Here is a 19,719-nt window from a genome sequence, read left to right as displayed (position 1 = left end):
CTTTTTCCACTTATGGAGTCAGCTATTACAAGGGGGCATAGCTTTAAATTAAGGGATGGTAGGTATAGGACAGATGTTAGGGGTAGATTCTTTACTCAGCGAGTCGTGAGTTCATGGAATGCCCTGCCAGTAGCAGTGGTGGACTCTCCCTCTTTATGGGCATTTAAACGGGCAATGGATAGGCATATGGAGGATAGTGGGCTAGTGTAGGTTAGGTAGGCTTGGATCGGCGCAACATGAGGGCCAAAGGGCCTGTACTGCGCTGTATTTTTCTATGTTCTATGTTAATTTAAAATACAGGTACAAGGTGAACCTCTATTATCCGAATGAGATGGGCAGGCACTATTTCATTCAGATAATTGATTATTCGGTTAATCAATTAAATGCCTTTCCTCTGGGACTGGGAGTTTTTAAAATCTGCTCCCCGTTTAGGAGACTGCAACAGCACAAAGTGTGAGGACCCCTCCCCCCCACAACCCCGGCTGACACCACCCCCACCCCCACCCCCACCCCCATCCCCGTCCAGCACTGCCCCCGTCCCCTCTGCGCCCCCATCCCCGTGCAGCACTGCCCCCTCTGCTGCCCTGTGTGGGATAAGTCTCCAAATAGCGCGCACACACACACACAACATTTTACTGCAACTTTTTGACAGGTTCCACCTCAATCTGTACAGATTATCTGGGGACGTGTGTGGGGGTTTTGGACACACCCCTCTGTAGAACACCAGGAAAAGTTTTGGGGGTGGGTGGGGGTGGGAAAGAGAGAGAGGGCAGGAGGTCAGTCATTTGGAGACTGTGCCTGTTTAATCACTGTAAACAAAAGAAGTGATCACTCTATGGGGACCATGAGATCTCCTTTGGATAATCTGATTTTTGAATAATTGGTATTCGGATAATTGAGGTTCCTCTGTATAGGGTAACAGGTGGACTGGTATATAAAAGGAACGGTAAGAGGAGTAGCTAGAGGGCTCTTGTGGTACAGTGGTAGTGTCCACACCCCTTAAGCAGAAGTCATGGGTTCAACTCTCACTTCCTCCAGAATCATGTAGTAATACCTCTGAGCAGGCTGCTTAGAAAATATCTAAGACTGAGTAGCTAATGAACTCTATACTTAAGCCTAAGTGGTGCAGTGGTACTGTCTCTACCTCTGAGGCAGAAATCCTGAGTTCAATTCCCACCTGCCACAAAAGGTATGTAATAACATCTTTGAAGAGGCAGAATAAAAAACATTAACTCTATACACAAAGAAAGGTGTTTTAGCTTCTGTCTCACTGACTGACTTGGATCCAATCTGACAACTATGACCAACTTCATCAATGGCATTTATATACAACTGGTGAATCCTGTGATGTAGGTTGAAATGTCACCTCATCGGTGTTCTCCTTTGATACAATCTATTTTCAATATTTTTCTGTTTTAATCATAGGAGGGACATACTTAGAATCTCTTCATAATTTCACCAACATACCAGCTCTTCCAAATGAATAAGTTTACCAATGCCCTCTTGAATCCATTCCAATTCATTGTGATGAAGATACAAACTTTTCAAACTCGTTAAATCCCACAGCTCATCCGGCAACTCCTTTAGTTTATTGTGGCTATGGATTGAAAAGCAGAGAAAAAGTTGTTTCTATCCACACGTTTACATTTTTCAACAACAGATTTACATTTTATGACTTTCACACAAATGTAATTGTAAAGGTATGATGATGGCATGCCAATTCTGACATTTTAGCAGTCAACATTTTATACAATGCAATCCACACACAAATACTATGATCATATTTCAATAGACAATAGGTGCAGGACTAGGCCATTTGGCCCTTCGAGCCAGCACCACCATTCATTATGATCATGGCTAGTCATCCACAATCAGTATCCTGTTCCTGCCTTATCCCGATAATCCTTGATTCCACTATCTTTAAGAGCTCTATCCATCTCTTTCTTGACAGTATCCAGGAACTTGGCCTCCACTGCCTGTTGGGGCAGAGCATTCCATATATCCAATACTCTCTGGGTGAAGAAGTTTCTCCTCAACTCTGTTCTAGTTGGCCTAACCCTTATTTTTAAACGGTGTCCTCTGGTTCTGGACTCACCCATCAGCGGAAAAATGCTTCCTGCCTCCAGAGTGTTCAATTCTTTAATAATCTTAAAAGTCTCAATCAGATCCCCTCTCATCCTTCTAAACTCAAGTGTATACAAGCCCAGTCGCTGCAATCTTTCAACGTATGATAGTCCCGCCATTCCGGGAAATGATCTTATGAACCTACACTGCTCTCCCTCAATTGCCAGAATGCCCTTCCTCAAATTTGGAGACAAAAACTGCACACAATACTCCAGTTGCGGTCTCACCAGGGCCCTGTACAGCTTCAGAAGCTAAAATGGATCAATGCCTATTATGATCACAAAATTTTACATTAAATTATTTTACAAGTGTCACTTGAACCCTTAAAAGTGGTACAAACAATTTGGTTGGCACTTAGGTTAAGTGTGACTTGTTGGTGTCGTGCTCGTTGAAGTGGACAAGATGGGGACAGATGCGAGGGCTGGGCCTAGAAGAAAGATGGAGGCGAGTGTGGATGGAGGAGAGTGCGGCAAGGCAGACTGGACAGCTAGTGGGAAGGCAAGCAGGATGTTGAAAGTGAGCGATATAAGGAATCAAAGAGGGAAGCAAGGCAGGAGACTGTGATGGCAGGTTTGGAGGGCAGGAAGGCTATGTTTGCACCATGCCAAATGAAGAGACTTTAAAAATGATTACCCAGCCTACAAATATTCTAGTCAGCTAGCTAATAAACATATTTTGTCACATAAAATTACTGCCTTTGTTAGTCCACAAGTGACACTAGACTTCAAAAGGGTTCTAGAGACAGGATCAGCAAATGTAAATTGATAGCTGTACCAACTTCCCTTGCTCAGCTGTTTGACGATAAAGGGGTACTTAGATGTCTACAAAGCGGAAGTCCCTAAACTCAAAACATAATCATACAAGACAATTATACCTCCTGGCCATTTTATTAGCAGAATTAATTTAACTCCTGTTAATATATCAAGTTGACACTTAACAGTTCGATTAGAAATTAAAGGAATCCATCATAAATTGATCAATACAATAACCGATGCTAACTGGCGCAAATTAAAACATTCACATAATGCTCAATTTTTGTCATCAACAGGACTTGAGCTTTGAATTCAGAATCACATGTGGATTTTACTATGTCAAAAAGGATTGTGAATTTGCATTGTTTCTGAATTTGCATATTTAAAATCGAAATCGGAAAATTGAATTTTGCTTCCTCATAGAATTGATTGATTGAGCTCTGAAAGGCTGAAAATGTTATTTTTAAAAGACTATTATCATTACTGCTGTTGTGGATGTAGTCAAAGTCAAACCTCCTGGTAAGCAAAATTCCAGCAAGCAAAGCCAGTAATTGTACTGCAAATAGTTATAAATTTTGATTGTTTAATTAGATGGATAGATCTCACGCCACGAGGAGGATTTTGAGGCCAATAGGGCAAGAAATGAGACACGTAAGCTTGTAATTTTACTCTTATCAGATGCCGTGCCAGTTTCCCAGCACCACCCGTCACCAGCCATTGAGAAGACTTAATTTGCTGTTGCGCTCCCAATGAAGTTAAGACCAATCCAAGCTATTGACCAGAAGCCAACTGAACTTTCCCAGCACCTCCAGATGTCCATAGACTGACTAATATAGTGGCTCTTCCTTCAGAATGGAGGCTCAGCAACTTGACCATTTTTTTTCATTTCAAGTGTTTTACCAGTGCTGAGAGGGTGCTTCTTATTAGTATTCCAGCTCCAAAGACCCACTTGTTATCCTTAATTAGGCAGTGAGCACAACCTCTGGCCACGAACCAGTCAATTCAATAAAATTTGATGTCCATCTGTAGTTCTCAACACACTGCAAAATGAGAAGTGAATAGTCTGTCCCTACTGTTTGGAATCACTAAATTAGCAAATTACTTTTACTCAATAAATATTTGGATCACGTGAAAATATTTAAAGACAAACCTGTTTGTCAACAATTTGTTTAGAGTAATTATCTACCAAATCTTTGATGGCATTGGTGAAAAATGTGAATTAGATTGAAAATTATTTAAGAAAATGATTTAAATGTTTTGCACCAGTACATGTCATTGCAAAGTAATTAACATAGGGATAAATAACCAAAAGCAGGATTAAACATCAAATTAAAAAAACATATAATGCTCTTTCAAGGACATTGTCAACTACAGTGAACTTGACTAAAAGTTAGCATCATGCTTGGTTGCAGTGAAATCAAGTTTTGGTCAGTCCTTAACAGCACTTTAGTAAGCAATGCGAATTAGCTTGTACTATTGCTGTATAAGGTGCTGCCCAGTTTCTGGATTCCTGAGTGCAGGGGGGGGGTGGAGGAAAGGAGGGGAGGGGGTGGAGGGGGAAGAGAGGGAGAGAGAGGAGAGAAGAGGAGGGGGAGGGGAAGAGGGTGGGAGTGCTGCTCTTTGTAGAGTGGTGTGATCTTGATTGGACAAATGACCTTCTCCCACACTGTAGGGATTCTATGAAATGCAATACACAGCTTACTTACAAGAAAATTGTCAAATTCAGGATTTTAAACCAGTCAACAATGGGAAAAAAAGCAAATATTTCCACATCAGTATCATCAGTTACTTGGAGGAAAACATTAATTTGAAGGGGGTGGTGTTCCCATGTATCTGCTGCGCTTATCCTGTGGGTTTAGAAGGCATTGTCCAAAAAACCTTGATGCTAGACATTGTACAGTCATCAACAACATACCCACTTCTGACCACATGATGGAGGGAAAGTAATTATGAACCATCAATAGATGGTGGGCCCCATGATGTTATTTTGAGGGACCCTCTGAAAATGTTTTGGAGCTGAGATGATTGACGTCCATTATTTCCACAACCATCTTCCATTCTGGCAGGTAGGTATCCTCCGAATTTCCACTGACACTAGTTTTGTTAGGGCTTCCTGATGCCACTCAGTCAAATGTGATCTTAATGTCAAGAGCAAGAGCAGTAACTCTCACTTCATCTTTGGTATTGTCAATGTTTGAAACAAGGTTGTAATGAGATCAGGTGCTGAGTAACCGTGACAAAACTCAAGCTGAGCATCCGTGAGCATTTGAGCTAAGCCAGTGCTGTGTTGTTGATAGCATTGTTGGTGATGAATTCAATCACTTTACTGGAGTAGTTGGCTTGTGGTGCAGCAAGTTCTGGAGCACAAGTCTGCAGTACTATTGCCAGAATGTCATCAGTCCGCATAGCCTTTACAGAATCCAGGGCTTTCAGTCACTTCCTGATCATCACATGGAATATATCAAATTGGCTCAAGTTTAGCATCTGTGATGCTGGTAATCTCTGGAAAAGTCCAAGATGTATCAACCTCTCAGCACTACCGACTGAAGGTCGTTCCAAATGCTTCAGCATCATGTTTTGCATTTGTGAATCACAATGAACAATTAAGCAATTCAAAACTGGATGTGACAAGTCTGCAGTGCTTAGATCTGATCTGTTGGTTATGGAATCATTTAACTATCATTACTTGCTACTATTTGTTTGACATGCAAGAAATCTTGTATTGTTGCTTCAGCAGTTTGACATCTCATTTTCAGGTATGCCTGGTACTGTATTAAAAACAAAATGCTGGAGAAATTCAACAGTAAGTTTCTTTGCCCCATCTGACCTAATGATGAGATGACATGGGGTCCAGAGTCAGTGTGACTTTAAGCAGTAATTTATTTATATTCATTCACGACAAGATTAATTGAAAGTCTGAAGTGAAGCTGAATCCTTCTTTGCCAACATCAGCACCAACATCAACATGAATCTGGAATTCTTTCAAGATTCCTTTGTTTTGATTTTTCACCATCTTGCTTACTTCATTGTAGACTTTAAAATTCCACTACAACTTCATTTATCTCAATGGTGCCACATTTACTTTATTTCTTATTTTACTCACTATTTATTCATCAAAATGGAGCATTTTGCCATTCCACAAAATTCATCAGGGCCAGACAGATTGTTCAACTCTAATTTGAACATAATTCACAAGTTAAAAAAACAAGTGTACTCCATCAACAAGGGAGAACTGATTTTGAAGTTTTCTTACAGCAAGACTAGAAGTTGAAAATGGAAGTTCATATTAAGATTTAAACGAGAGACTTCAAAAAACAACCATCCAATAGAAGAGCAGGGCATCAATGACAGCATCTTCTGAACTTCTGCATGAGTGCAGATCCCAGAAAAGCACTGTCAGCTTCACAGACGTAATGACTGCAGGTATGAGAAACACAAGCAGTTTGCTGTCATTACACACATTGAAGTCCTGATCATTATTGCCAAAAGACACAGAAATAAACTACAAAGACAATCCCAGCTGCTAAAACTTTAAAATGAGAAAATTAGTGAATTTTAATTTTACTTTTTAAAAATATATAACAGGCAACCTAAAGTTTAAAAAATTACTAACAAAATATGACTAAATTGATCGAAGTAAATTATTATATTTACTATTTTAAATACCAGACTACACATTTTAAAAATTGAGAAGTATGGTGAAACTTTCTTATCCAGAAGGGAATAAACCTGCAACCTACATTATATGGGAAATGTTACAGATGTGGATATTGTAAATGTGTCTTAAAAGGTTACTATGAACTTTTTATTTCTTTGTTTTACTAATTTTTTTCTAAGAATATGTACCTAGGTACATGTGTACCCAAGATGACACCGTAAATGGCAACTTGTCAACTTTTCACTGTACAGTCGGTTCTACTTTAACATGTGGTTCTTCAGCGCAAATTGGTTTTAATGCGCTTGAAGAATTTAGACCGTTATTTGTAGAGAACAAACTTTCCTTACATGTATTGGCTATAACATAATTCCAGCCCCATTACTTTAAATGGCACAGATATTGCCCAATTTTCTTACAACGTGACATCACACAAGAACACAATTGTCATGTTATATCAGAACCGACTGTACTCACGTGAGTACATGTGGCAATAAAGTTAATTCTAATTGTATTTCCAGTGGCAGAAGACTGAAAGATAATGAGAAAGTAGATAAATCAGATGGAACAATGATGGGGTAAGTTTATTGGAGCCAATGGATAGATAGACATCTGAAATTAGAGTATAAGTAGACCAACTGACCCTTGTGTCTGTCTGCCATTAAACACCATTCTGGATTAGACGGGTGCTGGAAAAGCACAGCAGTTTAGGCAGCATCTGAGGAGCAGGAAAATCTACGTTTCGGGCAAAAGCCCTTCATCAGGAATACAGGGAGAGTGCCTCAGAGACGAGGGTGGAGTGGATAGGTGGATAGGCAGGTAGGACAAGTCATGGGGACAGTGCTGAGCTCGAAGTTTGGAACTGGGGTGAGGTGGGGGAAGGGGAAAATTAGGAAACTGGTGAAGTCCACATTGATGCCCTGGGGTCTGAGGTAGAAGATGAATGGACTTCCTCCAGGTGTCGGGTGGTGAGGGAGCAGCGAAGGAGGCCCAGGACCTCCATGTCCTCGGCTGAGTGGGAGGGGGAGTTGAAATGTTGGGCCACAGGGCGGTGTGGTTGATTGGTGCGGGTGTCCCGGAGATGTTCCCTAAAGCGCTCTGCTAGGATTTGGTTTATGTGAAAGTTGTGAGGGTGGAAGGTGAGCACCAGGGGGATTCTGTCCTTGTTACGGTTGGAGGGGTGTGGTCTGAGGGCGGAGGTGCGGGATGTGGAAGAGATGCGTTGGAGGATGTCTTTAACCACGTGGGAAGCGAAATTGCGGTCTCTAAAGAAGGAGGCCATCTGGTGTGTTCTATGGTGGAACTGGCCCTCCTGGGAGCAGATACGGTGGAGGCGGAGGAATTGGGAATACAGGATGACATTTTTGCAGGAGGCAGGGTGGGAAGAGGTATAATCCAGGTAGCTGTGGGAGTCGGTGGGTTTGTAAAAAATGTCAGTGTCAAGTCGGTCATCATTAATGGAGATGGAGAGGTCCAGGAAGGGGAGGGAGGTGTCAGAGATGGTCCAGGTAAATGTAAGGTCAGGGTGGAATGTGTTGGTGAAGTTGATGAATTGCTCAACCTCCTCGCGGGAGTATGAGGTGGCGCCAATGCAGTCATCAATGTAGCAAAGGAAGAGGTGGGAGTGGTGCCGGTGTAACTACGGAAGATGGATTGTTTCTACGTAGCCAACAAAGAGACAGGCATAGCTGGGGCCCATACAGGTGTCCATGGCTACCCCTTTGATCTGGAGGAAGTGGGGGGATTCGAAGGAGAAACTGTTGAGGGTGAGGACCAGTTTGCCAAACGAATGAGTGTGTCAGTGGAAGGGTACTGTTGGGGACGTCGGGAGAGGAAGAAATGGAGAGCTTGGAGGCCCTGGTCATGGCGGATGGAGATGTAGAGGGATTGGATATCCATGGTGAAGAAGAGGCGTTGGGGGCCAGGGAAACGGAAGTCTTGGAGGAGGTGGAGGGCATAGGTGGTGTCTCGAACGTATGTGGGGAGTTCCTGGACTAGGGGGGATAGGACAGTGTCGAGGTAGGTAGAGAGGAGTTCAGTGGGGCAGGAGCATGGTGAGACAATGGGTCGGCCAGGGTGGTCAGGCTTGTGGATCTTGGGAAGGAGGTAGAACCGGGCAGTGTGGGGTTCCTGGTCTATGAGGTTGGAAGCTGTGGGTGGGAGATCTCCTGAGGTGATGAGGTTCTGTATGGTCTGGGAGATGTTGGTTTGGTGATCGGGGGTGGTAGGAGGAGGTGTCCTCGAGTTGGCGTCTGGCTTCAGCGATGTGGAGGTCAGTGCACCAGACTACCACTGCACCCCCTTTATCCGCTAACTTGATGGTGAGGTCGGGATTGGAGCAGAGGGAGTGGAGGGCAGCACGTTGTAAGGGTGAGAGGTCGGAGTGGGGTAGACAGGTTGAAGCGGTTAACATCCCAATGGCAGTTGGAAATGAAGAGGTCGAGGGCAGGTAATAGGCCAGCACGGGGTGTCCAGGTGGATGGTGTGTGTTGGAGGCTGGCGAAGTGTTCCTCGGAAGGTGGGCGGGAGTCCTGATTGTAAAAGTAAGCTCGGAGGCGGAGGAAGAAGTGTTCGACATCACGGCGTGTATTAAATTCATTGATGCATGGGCAGAGGGGGATGAAGGTGAGTCCTTTGCCATTAAACAAGATCCTGGCTGAACTGGTTGATCTGTTTTTAATTCCACAGTTCTATCTACTCCCTATAACCTTTGATTTTCTTTAAAAAAAAAGTACCTCTGTCATAAGAATATCTACTCACCATGCCTCCACTGTCTTCTGAAGTAGCAAGGCCTAAAGTTGCACACCCTCAGAAAAAATTATTTCCTTGTCCTGAAAGCCATTCTTTTTGGATGCCTGTCCTGAAAGGTCAACTCAATTTTAAAACAGTGCCCATTAGTTTTGGACTGACTCAGTAAAGGAAACATTTTACCATGTCCACCTCACCTCCAGATCTTAAAAGGTCTTCTACGTTTGACTGCTGCAGTTCTAACTTGCACGGAATTCTATTTGGTTATTTTATAATAGATAAGTAACAACATTTAAAAAAAAAATTAAATGAATTCACACTTACAGTACCTAATATTGAGCTTCTGCAGTTTTGACAGCTGTCCAATTGCACAAGGTAGGGAACTCAGGAGGTTATCATGGACCTGAAATCATTTGTTCTAAGTCAATAATATGATCTATTGATAAAAATCTGTTATACAGCATATTATTTCATTGAATGCATTTATGATGTACTTTTTTCCTTAACTAAACATGCATTTTAAGTTGTCTGATTGAGGAACATTTTTCCTTGAAGTGTGAATTAGTCATCAATAAAATGATAGATAAAAACATCCTACTGGAATCCAGCTTAAAAGAATTGACATTTAAGAAAGAAATACAGTCAAAACTCAATTCCCTTTTCATTCTAATGGAAAAAAAACAAGGTTTCTCGTGAGTCTTTTACTGAACTTGTTGTATGGTAGAAACATTCACCATGATTTCAATGGTTCCCTTGAATAGAAATCTCTATCAAATTTTTGACGATACATATTTTATTATATGTTTTTCCCCCCATCTTGGAAGCAATAAAAGTTTCTTATCCCAAACCATCCTCATTGCCAAAGTAGTACAGCTGTCCGGAAAGTACAAGATTTCATACTTTAAATTTAAAACTGGTACCTTCAATTCCTAGTTGCAGGCAAAAGCGATTACTTAGCTACAACAGTGTTTTCTTATGCAAATGTCTTTTGGAAACAGTTAAATTGTTACGAATTCTGAAACTGAGTTTATGCTTTTTTTTAAACTTGATTATATTTTTCTGTATTAAATTCTTTCAGACGAGTTTTAAAGTAAAGTTACATTCATAATTGATTGGTTTGTCTCCAGTTAGGAATATAAGAACAAGAGTAGGCCATTCAGCCTGTCAAGCCTGTTCCACCATTCAATAAGATTATAGCTGATGAGTGGCCAAACTCCACATACCTGCCTTTGGCCCACATCCCTTAAAACCTTTGCTTAACAAAATTTTAATCTGAGATAGATAAATTTAACAATGGTATCTGCATCCATTTGTTGAAGACTGTTCCAAACAGCTACCACTGTGTGTGTAGAAATGCTTCCCAACATCTCTCCGAACGGTCTGGCCCTAATTCTCAGACTATGCTCCCTAATTCTGGAAGCCACACTAGTGGAAAAAGTCTATCTTTATCTACTTTGTCCTTTCCTGTTCTTATCTTGAAGACTTCAAATCACATCAACCCTAAACCTTCTAAATTCTAGAGAAAACAGGTCTAATTTGTAAAGTCTATCCTCCTAACTTAACCCCTGAACTCCAGGTATCATTCTTGTAAACCTGCATTGTACTCCCTCCAAGGCCAATACATCCTTTCTAAGGTGTAGTGCTCAGATCTGCTCACAGTACTCCAAGTGAAGTCTAACCAGGATTTGCATAGCTGCAGCTTAACTTCTGCGTCCATATACTCCAGTCCTCTAAAGGCCAGTATTCTTGATTATTTTCTGCACCTGTCATGGTATTTTAAAAGATTATGCACCTAAACCCACAAGTCTTTTTGGACATTCACTGTATTTAACTTCAGACATCTAGAGAGTATTCTGTTCTATCCTTTTTAAATCCAAAATGGATAACCTCATACTTGTTTACATTGAAATTCATCTGTCATACAGTTGCCTACTCACCTACTCTATCAATATTCCTTTGTAAATTTTTTGCTATGATCTACATTATCTATAATGCCACCTAAATTTATGTCATCAGTATATTTGGATATATGATATTGTATGCCATCACCCAAGTTGTTAATAAATAATGCAAACCACTGAGGCCCCAACACAAATCCTTTGGGATACCAGTCACATCCTGCCAATTTGAATATCTACTCATTATCCTTAGTTCCAGTTGTCTTCCATTCAACTAATTTCGGAATTGTCAGTAATTAGCCCTCACTTCCTTGGGTTTCTACCTTACTGAAAGTCTCTTATGTGGACTTTATCAAATGCCTTCTGGATGCCCATTATAAACAACATCCACAATTATTCTTCTGTCCAATATCTTAATCACCTCAGATGGAAACCGTCAGGTCCATTTCCGTTTCATTAAATTCCTCAGTATTAATACTTTACCTATATTAATTTTATTCAGTTTCCATCCCAATAATCCACTATAATTTTCTTCAGGACTTAGAGTCAGTGTCATACAGCACAGAAACAGACCCTTCTCTCCAACCAGTCCACACCGAACATAATCCCAAACAAAACTAGTCCCACCTGCCTGCTCCTGACTCATAGCCCTCCAAATCTTTCTGTTCATGTACTCATCCAAGTGAGTTTTAAATATTGTAACTGTGACTGCATCCACCACCTGCTCAGGAAGTTCATTACACATACGAACCACTCGCTGTAAAAAATTGTCCCCTCATGCCTTCTTAAAATATCTCTCCTTTCACCTTAAAAATATGTCCCCTAATCTTGAAATCCACCATCCTAGGGAAAAGACACCTCCCATTAACCCTATATATATATCCCTCATGGTTTTATAAACCTCTACATGGTCAACTCAAACTCCAATGCTTCAGTGAAAAAAGTTAGAGACAAAAGACAGGCAGGAGGCTGAAACCCAGGCAGCATCAGGAGGTGCAGAGGTCAACGTTTCAGGTGTAACCCTTCTTCAGGACTGGGGGTGGGTATGCGGGGGTGTTAAAGTTCAGATTTGAGATGGCTCAGAGAATCCCTTTTGGACTCAGACTTGTAAGCTTCTCTTGGTTCATCCGGAGATCATACTCTTTAGTAGTCTGGAATAAAAATCTCTTATATATAGTTTATTTAATTTTAGTCACCCAAATAGCATCACTGTTACAACATAACACTGATACCTATAAGTCAGACTAGTTTCTAAAACCGAGGAGAATAAAGTACCAGCTCTTCCTTTAAGAGCACTCAATATCTCCCTCTTTGCTGTTTATTTGTGAAGCAGAGATTATTTGAATACAGCGACAAGCCTGGCAGGTATCTAGCATACTTTGCCAGAAAGTAAAAGGCTCCTCAATCCATTACGTCTATTAGAGAGTGCGCTAGTACCCTGACTTGTGATCGTAAAAAGATCAATGCAGCCTTTAGAAAGTTCTATTTCTAACTGTATAAGTCGCAGGACTGTGAGGATAGAACGAGGAAGACGGAGTCTTTTTTTAAAAATCTGGCCCTCCCGAGCCTAACCTCGGAGCAGGTGTCGTTCTTGAAAGCCCCCCGGCAACCCAAGAAGTACAGGAGGTGGTGAGGCAGCTCCAGAGCAGCAAAGCACCCATACCAGACGGATTCCAGGCTGAGTTCTATAAAGACTTTATAGGGGAATTGGTTGGGCCACTTATAAATATGTATAATTATTCACACAATCAGGGTTGCCTCCCGTCTTCTCGGAGAGAAACAAATATTTCTCCCATTCTTAAGAAAGGAAAGGCCCCAGATGACTGCTCTTCATACAGAGCCATATTCTTGTTGAATGTGGATTTTAAAATTCTCTCAAAAATGTTGGCATTAAGACTGGAGAGGATTTTACCATTCATTATAAAAGAGGATCAGATGGGGTTTATAAAGGGTCGCACGTCAACTAATAACATTAGGTGAGTCTTAAATATGGTACCAGCCTGCCAGCAGGGAGCGATAATGGGATTAGTTGTCTCCCTTGATGCAGAGAAGGCATTCGATCGGTTAGAATGGCCATATCTCTTTTATATGCTGGAACGGTTTGGTGTTGGAGAGGTCTTTACTAAATGGGTTACAGTATTATATAAGGATCCCAAAACAGCGGTGATTACCAACGGTGTAAGTTCGGATAGCTTTAATGTTGGCAGAGGCTGTCATCAGAGATGCCCTCTCTCACCACTATTATTTAAGCTAGTGATTGAGCTGCTGGTGGAAGCTATACGAACTGACCCTAACATAACGTCTCCGGAGGTTGGATCGGGTAAGCACAAAATCACTCTCTATGCTGATGACTTCCTCCTTTTCTTAAAATGATCCACTGACATCTGTGCCCCGCTTAATTCAAGTGGTTTACTGATTTGGTATGGTCTCAGGTTACAAAATCAATTTTATGAAATTGGAGGCTATGCCGCTGGGAGGTCTTACCAGCATATCCAATTTTCCAAATGGATCCCATTTCCCCTTTCAGTAGTCACTGGGAGGTTTTCTTTACTTAGGTATTTTTATTACTCCGACATTTGGTCAGCTATATAAAGCCAACTATACAAAACTTATTAGAGAAAATATGAAAGGACCTTCAACACTGGGAAGATTTCCCGATATCCTGGCTAGGTAGAATAGCCTTGGCTAAGATGAATATTCTACCTCGCCTTTTATACTCTATGAGAATGCTCCCCTTGATGCTGCCGAGACAGGCTCTGCGTAAGCTCTATGGTTGGCTCGGCTCCTTCATTTGGGATCATAGATGGCCCCTTATTAAATTAGAAAAGCTGCAGCTTCCACAAAGGAGGGATGGGCTGGATTTTCCGGATTTCAAGAGGTACCAATTGAGCTCTCTGTTATCTTACGTAGCTGATTGATTGTGGTTCACAAGAGACCCAGTCTGTTTAGATATTGAGACCTCCCAAGCAAAATGTCCCCTCATCAATCTACTATTTATGGACAATATGAGAGTTATTACGAATCATTGTAAAAATCCTACTGTATTAAATACAATCAAAGCTTGGAGGATAATGTGACAGGATAAGGGTAACCGACAAAAAACCTTCCCTTATACCCCTATAGTGGGAATGTTGGGATTCCAGCCAGGGCTGACTGATGCTGTGTTCATAATCTGGAGTCCATAGGTATCTCCTGTTTGGGAGATCTGTTCGATTGGGAGGTCATGATGTCCTTCGAACAGCTGTGTCAAAAGTTTGGGCTGCCTAGCAAGGACCTTTCTCGATAGTTTCAAATACAAGACTTCATACAAAAGAAGACCACATTGATAATTAATCCTTATAAATCAGATATGGAAAGGAGAGTGCTTCAGCCAATGGGTTCGCCCTCGGTCAGTACTCTCTACCACTTACTACGTAATAAGGTATCGAAGGACATGAAACAGTTACATAAAACTTGGAGTTAAGAAGTTGGGATGGAAATCTCCTTAGAGATGTGGGAGAATGTCTGGGAAAAACGCTAGGAAGATCTCTATCTGTAACTGAACTCAGGCTATCCAATTGAAGATACTTCATAGGGCTCACATGGCACCAGAGAGATTTGCAAAGTTCAAGGCAGAAGCATATCCAATGTGCCCTAAATGCAAAATAGAAGTTGGTACCCTCACACATTGTCTGTGGACATACCATAAGATCCGCAGATATTGGGACAGCGTATGGCAAAGATTTTGGGTACGGAGATTGGGTTGGACCCAGTGTCTCTACTTTTGGGCTCCCCAAATTTCCCCTCTTTGGAGGCATCCGGGAGGAAATTATTCACTAAACTTTCCTTTTGTGCGAGGAAAAACATCTTAGTGAATTGGGTATCCGAAGGTACCCCAGGACTTTCAAATTGGCATAGGATAGTCATGGAATATATCCCCCTTGACTTCCTTACGAATATGGTGCACCAAAAAAACTGAATTATTTTATAGAACATGGCAGCCCTTTTGAACTACATTGACGCAGATATATTGGCCATATTGTTCAGGGCCAAGGCTTAGCCATGGGGATGGTTCTGGCTGGTTCGGGGGCTCCCGGGAGAAGGAATCCCGTATAAATACAGGCTGTATTATAACTTGATATAAATTTAGTTTGAATATGTATCTAGTTATTTATTTACTTATTTATTTTATTTTCTCTTTTTTTTAAATTGTCAATAATGTACAATATCCTATTTTGTGTTTTGGTAGTTTGTAGAATAGATTAGTAGTTTTTCAAATTTTATATTGGTGCTGTTATTATATTGTAAAGTGGAATACACTATTTTGTACTATTTTTTGTAAATTTGTAAAAAATCTCAAAAATCTTTTTTTTTCAAGAAAGAAAAAGACAGCTTGTTTGCAGCAATAAGGGAAGTAGCCTGAGAGAGCTCTTAGGGGTAAGAGCTGGCGCAGCTACTCTGCTAAAGGCTTTAAAACCTTAGCTCAAGCCTAGCTTGTAGGTATCTGTTATCCTATAACATTTAATTACCAATGGTATCAAGGTGATCATTTAAACTAAGCTGTCTGTAACAGTTTTATATTTCAGACTGCCTCAGAGTACGATATCCGGGACGAACCAAGAAAGGCTACAGGTCGAGTCCATCAGGGATTCCCTGAGCCGTCTCAAATAACTATAACAGGGGGAATTAAAATGGGCGGTTCCAGCCTATCCAACCTTTCTTTATAACTCAAACCTTCCTAACCTGACATCACCCTGATAGTCTCTTCTGAACGTTCTATAGCTTAATGATATCCTTTCACCATAACTGCTAATTCCTTTATTGTTCAAAAAATTACTTATTGAGGAAGCCTCAACCACTTCACTGAGAAGGGAATTCCATAGATTTCATCTTGAATATGGTTATTAAATTTATCATTCAAACGCACATTCTAAAAGATCATCCTGGAAGTGCTTTAATAGGGAAATGTTTTCCCCATTCCCCCTCACAATAGATGTTGGTTTAACTAGAGCAAGACAACTGCAGCTCAAAATTAAGTTTAAAAAAAAATCTACTTTAGTTCTAGTAGGATAGTGCAGTACTACAGTAGGGACACTAAGATCCATTTTTCTAAGTAATAGACAAATATAACCACATATTCTGTACATACTGCATTCAATTCTAACATCAACACCTTAATTATTTTCAATGCTCTATTAGAGTTATATTTACATCAAGCACTGTGAGGGCTGGTAGGAGCTGAATATCCTCCGATAAGCACTGCAGTTTGTTCGATGCCAAGATAAGTTTAGTTAAATCTGTCTGATCCCACCATCGGTCACTTGCAGTAAAGGAGACATTCAAGTGGGATTCCTCTGGAGGGTCCACATTTATCCGCCATACGCTCTGGGGCACTAAATTAAAATACAGGAGATTTGACAAATAGCAATTACAACAGTTTAATTCTGAACAGTCACACACATTGGGTTTTTTCATAATAATGCATCCGCACAAGTGGTGGAAATGAAACAATGCATTTTTAGATCACATCTTTGCATTTAACAAAGATCATAAAAATAAGTACCATTTAAAACTAGCCTGAAAATTAGTGAAAAACCTTAAAAGGGCTATACCATCATCCAAGTAAGATGGAGTGCTTATGAAATGAAAATTCATTCCAAATTTAGACACTAGACAAGCATCTCCTTATTAGCAGCATTATTACAGACATGTTTGATGAAGAAATTATCTAAGTTTTAGATTTACACTGTGATGCCTACACATTTTGACATAGTACACCATAAATTAGCTGACTGACACTCCACTGGTAGCAAACAAGCATTAATCCAAATATCCACCTTTACATTTCCAAATGAGAGTAGCCCTTACAGGAACAAAAAAAATGCATTTTTTTAGCATCTTTTTACATACATCCTAAAGTGTTCAGTAGCCAATGAAATACTTTGGAGAAAGTGAGGACGGCAGATGCTGGAGATCGGAGTCGAGAGTGTGGTGCTGGAAAAGCACAGCCAGTCAGGAAGCATCCGAGGACCAGGAGAATTGACGTTTCGGGCATCAGGAATGAGGCTTGTGGGTCGGGGCTGAGAGATAGATAGGAAGGGGTGGGGTTGGGGCAAGTAGCTGGGAAAGCGATAGGTGGATAACAGTGAGGGAGAAGGTGATAGATCAGAGAGGGCAGTGATGGATGGGTCTGGAGGGTGGGGCCAAGTTGGAGGCCTGGGACTGGGATAAGGATAATGGGGGTGGGGAGATGAAGAAGCTGTTGAAATCCATATTTATCCCATGTGGTTGCAGGGTCCCAAGGCGAAATATGAGGCGTTCCTCCTCCAGGTGTCAGGTTGTAATGGTTTGGTGGTGGAGGCGGCTCAGGACCTGCATGTCCTTGGCAGAGTAGGAGCAGGAGCTGGAGCTGAAGTGTTCAGCCACAGGGCGGTGGTTGGTGCAGTGTCCCAGAGATGTTCTCTGAAACGATCTGCAAGAAAGTGTCTTGTCTCCCAGATGTAGAGGAGGCCACACCAGGTGCAATGGACACAATAGATGACATTTGTAAAATACTTTGTCAGTTATAGAAAATATGGCAATCACTTTTCACTAGGATGGCCAAGTAATCAGTTTTTTTGGTGTGACATCAGTGAAGTAGAAACATTTGGCCAGAACAGGGGATAACTCTGCAACAATCTCTGAATTAGGCTGTCATGCTTTCTTAACCCTACCCCAAAGAAGACAGAACCATGGTTTAGCATCTTACCCGAAGGCTGCTTCATTTGTTCTATAATATGAAGTAGCAGCAGCCAAAGATTTTCAGACTCAAGTATCTTGAGAACCACTTAATCTATAATCACCTCACTCGGTGTTTGAGCGCAACCATGGATCCGCAATTAAGACTTTACTGGACTTGAAAGTAGCTTATTTGGATGCCCTCTGCTACAAACGCTCAACCATCTTTTACAAACAAATACTGTTCTTTTTAAATTAACCATACGAGTATCGTCAAGCAATGTATACGTACTCAAATAACATTTCAATCTACAAGAAAAAAAACAATTGAATTTAAACAAGTGGGTTTTGAACAGTGTGCATAAACATCACTCACTTGTAAATACAATGGTGAGGGCAAAGAAATGTTGTATCGTATCACGACAATGTTCACCCTCCCTATAAGAAGTAGCCGACTGGGTAACAGGCCGATTTCGCTGCGGACTTACTTACCTTCACTCAACTCTCTGTTGGAAAGGTTCAGCTGTCCACTTTTCCTGGCCGTTTTAATTAAGCCAGCAGGCACAGGCGCCTCGGTTGCCCGAGGTTGAAATGCTGAGCCTGGCCTGCGATTAGCAAACTTGCTGCCCTCCCTTCGAGACATTGAGAGTCGAAGACGGCGCCGTGACTGCCCAGCAAACACCGTTCAGAGGCCGGCGACAGGCCGCGGCCGCACCAACCGTCCTCGTTCTTGCGCGCGCGAGGGAAAGCGAGAGCTCGTTGAAGCGGTCCACCCCCTCACTGCAAATCCCCGCCCAAACACTACTGGTGATGTTTTGTGTGCAGACAAAATTATGGCAGAGTTGGCGCAACTCCCAAGAGACCGCTGTTTTTTTTAGTAAGGATTACATCGTCTTTGTTTTCGAATGCCTCGGTATTCTGTAAGCTTAACCAGCCGAGTGAGGCAAGCATTGTACCTGCTACAGGAGCAAGTAGGAATAAAGAAGAGGGGTCTCTGACGGCAAAATATGCAAAGTTTTTACCATTATGCCAAAGTGACGGGCTCAAATTGTAGATTATGGTATCAAAATTTACAAAGAATAATGAATTGTGGATATATCTAATAATCAGGACAGCACCAAATTCAGAAACGCATAAACGTCTTCAGAATGAGTAAATGGTTATCACAGCAAATGGAATAAGGCATGTGATTGGTATCAAAACACCAGAACGTCGTTTCCAGGGAATGGAGGAGTAAATTACTGAATTTGAAACAAATTAGCACCAAAAGTTGACATAAAACCTTGTCGACGCCACGTTCAAAATATTTTATTCAATTTTGGCATGCAGAAGAATTACAAAATCTTGGTGAAAGTTGAGAAAAATGTTACAAGGATATTACCAGAGATGTAACTATTAGAAAAAAGATGGGCAGGCTGAGGTTCTTTTCACAGGCAAAGACATGATAAAAGAGGCCAGAAAGAGGGTTTTCAAATTTATAATATGGTTTGATGAAGTGGACACAGAAAAGCTTTCTAATTCTGAGTGAATCTAAAAGCTTCTTGAGTTCTCGCCTGAAAGCAGGTCCAACCCACAATGCCATGTTCATAATAGTGGGTAGAGGAGGGAGGTATCTCCCAAATCCATCCCAACTGAAAGGGGAAATAAAATGTCTTTGTGAAAAGAGAAACAGAGATAATATTTTGAATCCAGAATGTCTTCTTCTGAAGTAATATCAGACTCAAAACATTAACTTTATCTCTCCACAGATGCTGCTAGACGTGCTGAGTTTCTCCAGTATTCTGTTTGTTTCAGAGTTCCAGCTTGCACTATATTTTGCTTTTATATGAATCAAACTCCTTACTGT

The 19,719-nt window shown here is 41.2% G+C and overlaps 1 protein-coding gene across 1 annotated transcript in view; it reads right to left on the bottom strand.

Moving 5' to 3' along the window:
* The window catches only part of lrrc40 (leucine rich repeat containing 40), a 68,206-nt gene extending 49,345 nt beyond the window's left edge, over positions 1–18,861 (bottom strand). The window contains exons 1-4 of the mRNA XM_043700105.1: positions 18,366–18,861; positions 16,368–16,549; positions 9,609–9,682; positions 1,468–1,597 (exon numbers count right to left, since the gene is read on the bottom strand). Coding sequence (XP_043556040.1) covers positions 1,468–1,597; positions 9,609–9,682; positions 16,368–16,549; positions 18,366–18,516 — 537 coding nt within the window. The 5' untranslated portion in view covers positions 18,517–18,861. The remainder of the gene's footprint in view (positions 1–1,467; positions 1,598–9,608; positions 9,683–16,367; positions 16,550–18,365) is intronic.
* Between the last annotated feature and the right edge of the window lie 858 nt (positions 18,862–19,719).

Source organism: Chiloscyllium plagiosum, chromosome 11 (assembly GCF_004010195.1).
Source record: "Chiloscyllium plagiosum isolate BGI_BamShark_2017 chromosome 11, ASM401019v2, whole genome shotgun sequence".
NCBI lineage: Eukaryota > Metazoa > Chordata > Chondrichthyes > Orectolobiformes > Hemiscylliidae > Chiloscyllium > Chiloscyllium plagiosum.
The sequence above is the reverse complement of the archived record's forward strand: the minus strand, read 5'-3'. Positions and strand labels throughout refer to the sequence as shown.